Genomic DNA, 13,002 nt, shown 5'->3' with positions numbered 1-13,002 from the left:
ACATAAATAAAAACACCCATCGAATCCTTACTATTTTCTCAGACTGCTGTGGTAATGATCTTTTAGGGTTAGGATACTCTTTTTGGCAGTGGTTCTCAACTCCAGGCCTTGGGACCCAAAGTGATGCTGGTTTTCATTCTAGCCCTCTAAATATTGACAAATTTAGACTTGGAACCCCAGGTGAATGCAATGAACTATCAGGCAGAACAGAAAACAAGCAGTAGCCTGGGTCCTCAGGCTTGGAGTTGAGAACCCCTGTTTTAGGGACATTCCGCAGTGACATTTTAGCCCTATTTATACATGGCCACTGTATTGTCTGCTTGCTTTTCCTGCTTACTACATATCAAATAAATGAAATTGATTTAATAACTGTTGTTTTTACACCACTAGATGTCACAGCGACTAAGAGTGTCTTAAAGGCAGGAACAGATAGAAAGACACAATGAGATGATGGATGCTTGGTGCATATTGTTAACTTCTACACAGAATCATCCGGTTTCTCCAGGATAAAGTTTGGTCCAAACGAAACCGTCTGGTTTCTCCAGGACAAAGCTTGGTCTAGCCAGAATTTGCTGGTCTCTCTGAGATGAATCTTTGCCCAAACACAACCGGCTGGTGTCTGTGAGATAAAGCTTGATCAAACAGAATTGACTGGTCTCACCGGGAGGAATCTTGGTCCAAACAGAACTGGCTGATCTCCGTTGATCTCGGGCTGATCTCTCTCCGGGATAGAGCTTCCACTGTCACACTACAATGGTAAGCCTAGGGGGCTTTTCCCACTGTCTCCATGGCAACACTGACAGACATGACCACGCATATACAGTCTCTACATGCTGACGTAGAGGAGTGTGTGTGTGTGTGTGTGTGTGTGTGTGTGTGTGCATCTGTGTAGACAAATTTTACTAACCTGGTGGGGACCAATAATTCCTGCAAGTATTGCGAAACAAGGAAAAGCCTTGTCCTTGACCTTTCACCAGCCTCCATGAGTAAGGAAGCTATTTTCAGCAATGATGGTTTGTGGTTAAGGGTTTGTGAAAACAGGTAAAATGGTGTCTCACCATATAAAGTCTCTACAGTGGGAGCAGTAGGTGGGTTGCCTTAGGTAGGTGGCCATGAACTTGTGTCCATTGACCTGGTGGACCCTCCTTCGTACGGCCCCCTGCCTCTTCCTCGGCCGCATGCGCTCCCGAAACACGCGCTCCTCAGCATTCTCACTGGAGCCCGGGGCTGGAGAAAATAACAGGGAAGCCAAACAATAATCAACCCATGTAAAACGGGAAAAATAACTGCAGCACAACGGAACAGCACGCTGATGAAGGAAAACCAGGGAATTCGTGGAAAAATATAGTTCAGAGCTGCAGGTTTGACATTTGTGCATTTCAGCCTCTAGATGGTGCAATTGCAACAGAAGCAAACACAAAACCCTCAACAACTTGGAACGCTGTGTAGACAATACAGAGAATAAACATGCTTGTCAAACACACACATACTAGTTTTAATAAACAAATGTTTTTCTTATACTTTGCTACCTAGCTGGAAGGGACTGACTCTGGCCACATTTTGTGGCCAGAGAATCCCAGAACCACAGTACTCTTATTTAACGGCATGTCCCGCATTCACATTAACCTCTCAGTGATTACTTCTCATTCTCCTAAATGTCCACATTCTCCTAACCTGCCAAGGTAAACATGCAAGTGAGCCTGTCCCACTGTCAGAGTGTGCATGTATGGGTGTTTGTAGCTAGAAAAGAGCAACACTGCAAAGGTCTGGATCAATGGAATGCATTCACTGTTACAGAGCAATCACATTGGAGGACTGTGTCCATTCCCCTCCCAAGGTCACTCACAGTGTTACACACTCTGTCACTGCTTCATTACTGTATCATGATCAAAGTACAACTCTCAATATTACCTTACAATTCAAATGACCTTATTTGGCATGATATAAAACGTACATATACAATCACTCTCTATTTCTCTATTAATTTCTCTCTATTTGACTTGCTTTATTGCTCTATTTATCTCTCTATTTTTCTCCCTTTCTCAATTTCTCTCTTTCACGCAGCGCAAGACCGTACTCGCGCAAAAGGACGTATTCACAAACTCAAATACACAATCATAATCTCATCAGGAAATAAAAGGTGAACCCTTTCACTTTCTCTCCTGGTGTGATTATGGTGGCATATTCCCTCTTGAGGAACGCTTCGTTTTAAATTACACTCAGCTGCATTGTTAATTATACTTTCAGCCCGAGGGGGGGGAGAGAGACGGAGAGAATGTGTGTCACAGTGTTGGAAAAACAAACCTGATAGGTCACTGCTAGGTGACTGTCTGCCTGAAACATTGTCTGAAAACCTGAAGGTTCACTGTGGCTGGGGTTGCAAAAATCCTCTGGAAATTGTCAGGAAAAAAATCACAAGGGAATAAAAAGGTATACTACGAAATGTCTGCATTTCTGGAAAACTTTGGGAAGTTCCAGGGTTCCTGCACAAACTCTGACTGAAGCAGAGCAGTCCGTCTCCATGGCAACACATTCAACCGTAGTATAGACCCTGTCTCCAAGACAACATACCACACCCGTCTCCCTGACAACACGCTACACGGTATAAGGCCAACCAAGGCTGTATGTCCTTTTACCTGTAACTGGGAATGACAGCTGCGCCGCGGTGAAGTCATGTCCAATTTTTGGATGGAATCCTTCTACCCTCTGTCAGCCAAGGTGTTGTACCACAGATGACCTGACACTGCGTGACGCTGAAAGGTCAGGCCTTGTGGCTTTGTGTCAGTCTAATAATACTACAGAAAACTCAACCACACATGCTACTACTACCACTATAGTAAGGCTGATTCTAATATGAATTTCCTTGTGTCCATCCATCTACATGTGTGTCCTTATGGGAATGTCTGGTCATGTGGCTAGAGCACGTCTCCCTGGCCTCCTGCCACGCAGTCCTGATAACTGGTCCGGTCTTTGATTTAGTGAAGAATGACCCCTAAAGCGAGTCACACAATCCCCTCCTCACGGAAAGGCACAGAAAAAGACAGGGAGGGAATCTATACAGCCAACCTCAAGCCGGGAGGAGGGGTTGAGGCATACAAGAGAGCAGTTGGTACACTTGAAGTGCACATATAGATGCAGGCCCTCATGCACAAACACACACACACACACACACACACACACACAGAAACACACACACACTGACACATACACAATGGCAAACACACACACACTGACTCACAGACGTACACACACACATACATACACACATACATCATGTAGTGTGTTTCTCACCTAATGGGTTCCTCACTTTACGGACAAAATAATTGTCCGTAAAGGAAAAGACACCTACTGCCAGACACACCCCTGCCTTCATTCTCACCACCACCTGTGATTATGTGTACCTGTGTGTGTATGTGTACCTGTGTGTGTATGTGTGTGTTTGTGTGTGTGTGTGTAAATCCAGGCTTGGATTCCCTTTGTGCTCAAATGAATTAAGAGCATTACTGGAAGTTATGCTTATGTAGGATGATGTTTTTATTATGTAGGATGATATGTTTCTTATGTAGGATGATGTTTTTATTATGTAGGATGATATGTTTCTTATGTAGGATGATGTTTTTATTATGTAGGATGATATGTTTCTTATGTAGGATGATGTGTTTCTTATGTAGGATGATGTGTTTCTTATGTAGGATGATGCGTTTCTTACGTAGGATGATGTGTTTTTTTGCTTTTCAAAAAAACATTTGGGAGTACTTTTATATTTACAGTATACACTGATGAGCCAAAACATTGACCGCCTAATATGCTGTTGGTCCTCCACTAAGACATTAGCAGCAGATCCTTCAAGTCCTGTAAGTTGAGAGATGGAGCTGCTGTGGATCAGACTTGCTGGTCCAGCACATCCCACAGATGCTCAATCAGATCGATATCTGGGGAATGTGGAGGCCAGGGCAACAACTTGAACTCATCATGTTCCTCAAACCATTCCCAAACAATGTGTACAGTGTGATAGGGCACATTATCCAGCTGAAAGAGGCCACTGCCCTCAGGGAATACCATCACCATGAAGGGCTGTACCCGGTCAGCTACGATGTTTCACATGTCAAATTGATGTCCACATGAATGCCTGGACCAGGGGTTTCCCAGCAGAATATTGTCCAGAGCATCACACTCCCTCCACCGGCTTGTCGTCTTCCCAAAATGCATCCTGGTGCCCCAGTAAATGGCACATATGTGAACGACCGTCCGCGTGATGTAAAAGATAACAGGACTCATCAAACAAGGCCACCTTCTTCCACTGCTTCAAGGTCCAGGGGTGGATGGGTTGGATGAGTAGGTGGATGGGGTGGATGGGGTGGTGGATGGGGTGGATGGATTGGTGGATGGGTTAGTGGATGGGGTGGATGGATTGGTGGATGGGTTAGTGGATGGGGTGGATGGGATGGTGGACGGGGTGGATGGGATGGGGTGGATGGATTGGTGGATGTGGTGGTGGACGGAGTGGATGGGATGAGGTGGATGGATTGAATGGAGTGGATGGAGTGGTGGATGGAGTGGATTGGGCAGTGGATGGGGTGGATGGAATGGATGGGGTGGATGGGTTGGTGGATGGGTTGGATGAGTTGGATGAGTTGGTGGATGGGGTGGATGGGGTGGATGGAATGGATGGATTGGTGGATGGGTTGGTGGATGGGGTGGTGGAGGGGTTGGTGGATGGGGTGGTGGAGGGGTTGATGGATGGGGTGGATGGGTTGGTGGATGGGCTGGTGGAGGGGTTGGTGGATGGGGTGGTGGAGGGGTTGATGGATGGGGTGGATGGGTTGGTGGATGGGCTGGTGGAGGGGTTGATGGATGGGGTGGATGGGTTGGTGGATGGGCTGGTGGAGGGGTTGGTGGATGGGGTGGTGGAGGGGTTGGTGGATGGGGTGGATGGGTTGGATGGGTTGGTGGATGGGCTGGTGGAGGGGTTGATGGATGGGGTGGATGGGTTGGTGGATGGGCTGGTGGAGGGGTTGATGGATGGGGTGGATGGGTTGGTGGATGGGGTGGTGGAGGGGTTGATGGATGGGGTGGATGGGTTGGTGGATGGGGTGGTGGAGGGGTTGATGGATGGGGTGGATGGGTTGGTGGATGGGGTGGTGGATGAGTTGGTGGTTAACTAAGTAGATGAGTTGATAGCAAATGGTAGTGTGGATCCCTGGCGCCTTTACTGCCATCAGTAGACCAAAACACGAGAATCACCAAAAATATAAAAAAATATTTACAGTTGTTAACAAACTTACAATAGCAACAAGTCAACTCAGAATTTGTGGAATACTGCCAATATACCCCGGCTGAAGGCTGTATCCAGACATTCCATGTTGAGTCGTGCTAAACAACGGGCCTTCGCTGTGGTATTTCAGCCGCACCCCACACCTGTGCTTCACTTCTTAAAAATCACCAACTGTAGAGGTGCGACAACACACATACCAGACCCTTCCATAGGGGCTGTTCCCAGAATACAGTGAGCCTTCCTCTTCATCATGCATTCGCTGTCCTCAGTCTTACCCCTCCAGCCCTCATGCTGTCACAATCGCCTAGCAACTGGCGCTGGCTGCCTAGCAACAGCCGTAGCTCTACCCCCCCCCCCCCCCCAGGAGGGGAGATGGCGATTTGTCAATGGGAGAGAAAACGCGTCACTCACAGGTGATGTCATCAAAGCCCTGTTAACAATGTGACAATTCGTGTTGGTGCGGACCTCTCAACACAAGGCGGTTGGGGGGGTCGTAGCATGCGGCAGCCATATTTGCTTACTGTATTAGCCCTGGAGATAGGTATGCCAGTGACAAACCTCCCCAGCCATTCCCCACTATGGAGATTAAGCCGTGCGCAGGTGCACGAGCGCACAAGCTTGCGCAAAGCACAGGTAAGTGTACGCACGGCACGTGCGCACCCTTAAACATACAAACACACAGGCAAACATGAACTCTGTACAGAAATACAGACCGTATCAATTATTAAAAGCTTTATCACCCAAACAAACACACACACACGTGCAAAAAGCCCTAATGAAGCAGCGCCACTGAGCGTCTGAGTGGAGGCCCTTTCCCTGGCCTCGGCCCACGTCCTGTCATGGAGCTGTTGTGGCTCCGAGCTGGATGAGAGAAGGTGTGGGCGATTGGGTCCACTTCATGTCCCCGGGCCCACAGCCCTCCTCACAGGAGCTCATCCACAGGACCAATTAAAGCCGCATTAATCACGAACTGCAGGCTGCTGACGGACACAGATACCACGGCCTGGCTCGGGCGAACCCGCTTCAGGGCCTTGACCAACACACACACACACGCGCGCACACCAACATGGGCATTACACTGCAACATAGGAGCGCACAAGCTGACTGGATATCAGTTCATCATCGGAAAAGAGCGATGTGTGTGGTGTGTTGTGGGAATACGCATATTGATGTGCGTGTGTGTGCATGCTCGGTCGAGTCAGGCCGAGGTATCCGTGAAGGTCAACCACAACACGTCAATTACAGCAGGTCACCTGAGTCTCTGTGCTGTCAGTGAACCACACGGGGCTGTATGGTATTCAGCGGGAGACATCGAACATCGCCAACCAAAGAACCAGGTCACAGCAAACGCAGGACCGAGCTCTCTGGGAAGGTCATTCAGGGCGTTGAGTGCCGGATCTCCGTCGGAGAAACATTTGATTAGTTTAAAACCGAACCTGTAACCTTAGCCACAGCGCAAAGCATATATTGCTCCTAATTTCGTGGCTTTGAAGCTAGGTGATCTGTTGGAAAACAGGGATAGATGAATCACCATGTGCTCCGGATCCGGGGAATCAGACAGATCTAATCGGGACCATAGTCAAAGACACCAGCAGCATTCATTTATCTAACCAGCCATCTGGACTTTACAGGTCTGAAGAGAGCCACTCTGGCGTCGCTTACTCTCTGGCTTGCACCGCACAAACAGGCCCAAAAGAGAGGGTGAGGAGATGGAGAGCAAAAGAGAGAGAGCGAAAAAGTGTGAAGGAGTGGAAATGAGACAGACGAAGAGAGCGGGGGGGGGGGGGGGGGGGGGGGTTGGAAATTGTTTACAGAGCGGAGTTAACACAGTGGCGTAATGGGACGTGTTTTTTTTTCCGTAGCATCGACCCGGCGCGGGCCTTCGGGCAGTTGGCGTAAAGTGCTAATCAAGCCCAGCTAAAGTGAGCTATTTTCAGGCAATGCCCACTGGGGCCACTCCTGCCAGGTAGACAGCTCCAACGGCTGCTCTTCATGTGAGCTGGAAAATACCTTGCGGCTGTTCTAGCTGCTTCCGCTGCTGTGTCTGTCCTCCTGAGCGATCGGCAAACACAACCTCTGTGTTCTCTACCAACCGTCCCGGACAGTAACACAGCGACTTATTGTAGCACAGTAAACCAGAGTGTGCCGGAACATTCTCCATCATTCTATCTGCCTAATAAGCCATTCAGAAGTAATTGCTCACTACTGACACACCCAGGAAAACATTAACTGAGTCTACATGCTGTTTACAAGATATCCTTTCCTGGTCTGCTTCGAACCCTTCATGGCTAACCGACACAACACAACATTCGACCAACTTCAATAAATCCCCAGAGCAGAAAAAAAATATTGAATCTGTTTATCTTGTAGCCTGCATCAGTTGAGGCCCTGAAAGGAACACTGTCCATTCTGACTGACAGAAGTTGAAGAGAGGAACCTCCTACTGGTCACATGCTCTCTGGCCAGACCAGACCAATCGCGGGTGTCACATGACCACTGCAGCATAAAGTTCTTCCTGTTTGGCTGTCAGTACTAGGGAGAGAAGAGCTTCTACAGGGCCAGTGTTCTGAGGGAGTGTTCTAAAACAAGACACTCAGCTTTCCCGCAGTGTCTCCTCTCACAAAGAGCACTTTCAAGTGCCAATCAGTGAGTGTAACATACATTTTAGGGAATAAAAAATGTATTACATGCACACATTATTCTTCTAAAGATAAACTTTATAAATCAGCAAAAACCTTTGTTCTACTGCTGTAGTTGTAATCCGCTTGTTTAACTCCAATGTTTGTAATTGAAGTGCATGCATGCAAAAACAACACAGCCTTAACAATTTCATTTTGATATCACGGACATTCTTGCATTCATTCACTGTCAATACATTTCAGAGGGGAAACATTTCTCCAACCCTACCATGTTTTACCTAAACAGCAGGTTGGAAAACACTTCCTACTACTAATGGCTTAAGACATCCTACAGCGGCCACCAGGAGTCAGTGTGTCTGTGTGTGTGTGTTTGTGTGTGTGGGTGTGTGCGTACGTGCGTCTGTTCAGACTAAAAGCAACAACATATACAGAGATTTAGAAAATTACAACGTGAGCAAATAAACACTGTCACAAAAGAAATAAGGACAACATAGATAAAAAGAGTGTGTGTGATTGTATGTAAGTGAAGAAGAAGAGAGAGATGGAGAGAGGCACAAGAATAAACATGTGCTACTGTGGGGCTGGCAGAGCTGGCCAATACACGTTTACATAAACACAGGTGGAGTGTGCTACTCTCCCCTATTAAAAACAGTGTGAGGGATCAGTGTGTGTGAGGGTGGGTGTGTGTGTGTGTGTGTATGTGTGTGTGTGTGAGGAGCTTCCCGGATTAAGCTTGCCTATGTAAGGAGGATCCGGGATTTTCACTTTCATAGTGATGAGTAAACACTGCTGTCCCGGGAACTTTCAACAGACAGCAGCAGACAGACGAGCAGACAGACAAACAGCCAGACAAACAAGAGGATGGACAGATGGCATACAGACAAACAGACAGACAAAAAAGAGGATGGACAGATCGCAGACAGACCAACAGACAGACAAACAAGAGGATGGACAGACAGCAGACAGACGAGCAGACAGACGAACAAACAAGAGGATGGACAATCGGCAGAAAGACAAGCTGACAGCTAGACAAACAAGAGGATAGACAGAAGACAGACAGAGAGACAGAAAGACATCAGGATGGACAATTGGCAGAAAGACAAAGAGAAAGACAAGTAGACAGACAGAAAAGTAGAGGCAGAAAGACAGACAAGTAGACAGACAGGCAAACAAGAGGATAGACAGACAGCAGACAGACAGGTAGAGAGGCAGACAGACAGACACACACACACACACACACACACAAAACCTCAGTAGGGTAGATCTGCCTCTTTTCAATAACACCCAGCCTGGCAAATCGAGACCAAAGTCCAGTCCCAAATAGTAGCCTAGTTGTGATGCTTATGTAGCCCGGGGGATATTTCCATATTGGGATTGGGGATCTTTGTCTTTGCCACTCTAAGCAGAACAAAATTTTGGCCACATGTTTTGTACAGATTCTACTTGTTCAGTACCAACCTATCAGGCTTAAATGTAAACAGAGCTGTGTCTGGCAGACTTAGCGAGCTAAAACAAAGTGACTCTCCTTGCTTCTTAGTAGCGCTATAAGCAAATAAGAAAGCAGAACATGCTAAATATGTGCCTTCAACTGCGTGTCTGGTGTCTTCACAACAGGGCTACTGTGGTTGATTGCATTTAGCCTTTCGTGGGTAGAAGAATGACAGGCTCCCTGTCTAGGCACACTGGGGGTACAGACGGAGACTGCACTCATTGGCTAATGATCTGTTTGCCTGGGAGAGGAGACAGACTTAACTCCCAGAAGAGATGGAAGACAACAGGCCCTGTAAAAGCTGCAATCAATCCATTAGCCTTTGAGCTAACAGTAGGAAATAACACAATATTGGCTGTTATAACGTGTCTGTAGTTGCAATGCTTAAATAAAGGGTATCGCCACTCATCAGTAAAGTTGTCTGCGAATAACAGTGAACATTTTGGCCTAGGATGTCTAGCCAATTGTTGCCTTTACACAAGCACACAGACACAAACACTCAAACACCAAGACACATACACACAGCCTGGTATGTGAACCACTGCTGCACTTCACTCACAAGATCTGTCGCAAATTATCCAGAAGCCATAGAGGAAAATGGTACCAGCTGGGTGTGTGGAATGTACTACTGTTAATCTATATTGTACAGTACTTCTGTTATTGTGCACTGTACTGTACTACTCTTCATTTTAGGGCTGGGTATCAGCATCTCTCGATTCGATTCAGATTCACAAGGTCCTAATTCGATTCAATTTCTATTTAATTTCAATTTAGTTTGGATAGTGATAATTCCAATACCAATATTGCTTATAAAACAGATTACCTGAGAATGAAGGCTGTGAACCACACATGGAACTTCGTGGGTAATATAACATGGAAGATTAATAAAGGAGATGAATGTAAAACATTGATGACCAAGCCCAATATATTACATTATATTCATTATTATTTAACAAAGAAAATACTTTGTTAAATAAAAATGTTAAGAATAAAAATGAAAAAAATGAACTACTGTCTGCCAATTGTCCATCCTAATAAAAAAGGCTCTGACATATAAATAATGCAAGTTGATACAATGTAGTCTACTGTACTACTGTTACTATGTTGTGTACTGAACTACTGTTACTATGTTGTGTTCTGTACTGCTGTTACTATGTTGTGTACTGTACTGCTGTTACAATGTTGTGTACTGTACTGCTGTTACTATGTTGTGTACTGTACTACTGTTACTATGTTGTGTACTGAACTACTGTTACTATGTTGTGTTCTGTACTGCTGTTACTATGTTGTGTACTGTACTGCTGTTACAATGTTGTGTACTGTACTGCTGTTACTATGTTGTGTTCTGAACTACTGTTACTATGTTGTGTACTGAACTACTGTTACTATGTTGTGTTCTGTACTGCTGTTACTATGTTGTGTACTGTACTGCTGTTACTATGTTGTGTACTGAACTACTGTTACTATGTTGTGAACTGTACTGCTGTTACTATGTTGTGTACTGTACTGCTGTTACTATGTTGTGTACTGTACTGCTGTTACTATGTTGTGTACTGAACTACTGTTACTATGTTGTGTACTGTACTGCTGTTACTATGTTGTGTACTGAACTACTGTTACAATGTTGTGTACTGAACTACTGTTACTATGTTGTGAACTGTACTGCTGTTACTATGTTGTGTACTGTACTGCTGTTACTATGTTGTGTACTGAACTGCTGTTACTATGTTGTGTACTGTACTACTGTTACTACTTAGTGTACTGTAGTACTGTTACTATGTAGCATACTGTAGTACTGTTACTATATAGTGTACTGTACTCCTATTACTAGATAGTGTACTGTATTCTGTATTGCTTATGACCGAGGTTACAAGCACACTCAGTTTGTCATCCAGTCAAATAGCCATAATTCACAGTGAAGCACTTTACTAGCTCTGATATGCCAACACAACCCTGGCCTCCACACCACTCAATACAGCCTTAGTCTTCAGGAGCTTGGTTCTGACAGTCATAGTGTAAAGAGGCTGGGGTTGAAAGGGTGAGGCACCAAGCTCATAGCGTGTTTACTGAAGCAGTGTAGTAGTCTGCTGTCTCTCATGTGGTGGTGTCAATCACTCTGCCAGAATTGGGCCTTTGAAGCAGTCTGCCCAATTAGTAGTGACCCTGAAGATCAGTCTGCACTAAGCTTAGAGAAAGCAGGCCATTAGTGAACCTTACCACAGACAATCAGACAGACAGGAAGGCAGGCAGGCAGGTAGAGAGACAACAAGGAGAAATAGGGAGAAGGCAGTAGTGGTCATTGAAATGAGAGACATTTCCTGTATTCCTGTAAACCATCTTCCACTATGGCTTTCTCTTTTATTTAACTATGATGTAACAGCTGCTCCATCACAGAGAAACTCATTTATTAATCAATGTATCTTTCTCAACTTCCCTCCCTCTTTCTCTCTCTCCTCTCTCTTTCTCTCCCTCTGCCACCTTCACTCTTAAAAATACACACAGCAGTTCTAGCTGATATTCCTACTAAGACTACAGTATGAGTATGCTTTCACTTGAAAAAGAGACAAGAGAGAGAGAGTAGAGGAGGGAAAGATAGAGAAGAGATGGAGGATCTCTCAAACCACTTGACCCAGCAGATTACGTCTTTATGGAGCTTTCAAAGGAGCATTATGGTTTGCCTCACTTGCCCATAATGCACTAAAAATCCCACTCCAATCCTCCCTAAGTTGATTTTCTATGAGAATGGATAACATGCCAGTAATCCAAGGAGCCATTTCAGCAAATAAGCTGCTAGGTAAGGTCATAGCTTCACTTAAAGACAGACAGGGACCCTTGGCTTTGTGTCATGTTCTAAAGAATTTTAGGCATGTGAGATTTGTTTCACACATAATTGGCCAGAGGAGCGCAGGAACAGAATATGTGTGCCAAGCAACGGAACATCAGAGGGTATGCTCATATTTTGTTTCATTTTGCAAAGCCTCCTTGTTAAATAGATTACGCTTAGTGTATAGTCGCAGTTGACCTTGTCTGATAGAAACACTGGATGCCTTTCAGCAATGTTCCTTTTATCAGACAACTCAGGTGGGGCCAGCGCAGTCTCTTAGGATCTGCGTCCCATGCGCACACAAATGCGTACTACCTACGCGTCCATACGTGAACGTGTAAGTCAACACATTTTTGACGGTGCTAGCATGGACCTGGAGAGGGCACTCCTGGGTTGGACCTGAGTGAGACCCTTGACCCCAGCTTTTACACATTTTCCTTCGACCTCGACCAAAACAAATTCACCCTCTTGTTTATGGTACATGTTGTGTTTGATAAATAGAACTTCTGTATTAAGGTTACTATATACTGTGTTCTAAATCATTCGTCCTCACTAGGATATGGTTCAAGAATGACAAAGAAAATATTGTGCTTCTGAATTATTGTGAATAAATGATAATAAATAAATGCGTTAAATAACGTCATAGGCCTATATAATCAAGTGGACAAATTCCTAGTTTAGTCAGAATGACTAGAAAAGTCCAGCAAACAGATTTCAATGTATTGAATTGGACGTCGGAGGTACAGGCAAATTCCTGTTTGCGTCAGGATAACTG

At 45.4% G+C, this 13,002-nt stretch overlaps 1 protein-coding gene across 1 annotated transcript in view; it reads right to left on the bottom strand.

Annotated features, from left to right (window-relative positions):
• Positions 1 to 13,002, bottom strand: part of LOC105021252 (protein kinase C epsilon type) — a 96,781-nt gene that overhangs the window by 37,400 nt on the left and 46,379 nt on the right. Inside the window, exon 3 of the mRNA XM_010888789.3 lies at positions 1,059 to 1,227. Coding sequence (XP_010887091.1) covers positions 1,059 to 1,227 — 169 coding nt within the window. The remainder of the gene's footprint in view (positions 1 to 1,058; positions 1,228 to 13,002) is intronic.

The sequence above is a fragment of the Esox lucius genome, chromosome 5, assembly GCF_011004845.1.
Source record: "Esox lucius isolate fEsoLuc1 chromosome 5, fEsoLuc1.pri, whole genome shotgun sequence".
Classification (NCBI taxonomy): Eukaryota; Metazoa; Chordata; class Actinopteri; order Esociformes; family Esocidae; genus Esox; species Esox lucius.
Note: the sequence above shows the minus strand (reverse complement) of the source record. Positions and strands in the feature narration are given on the sequence as shown.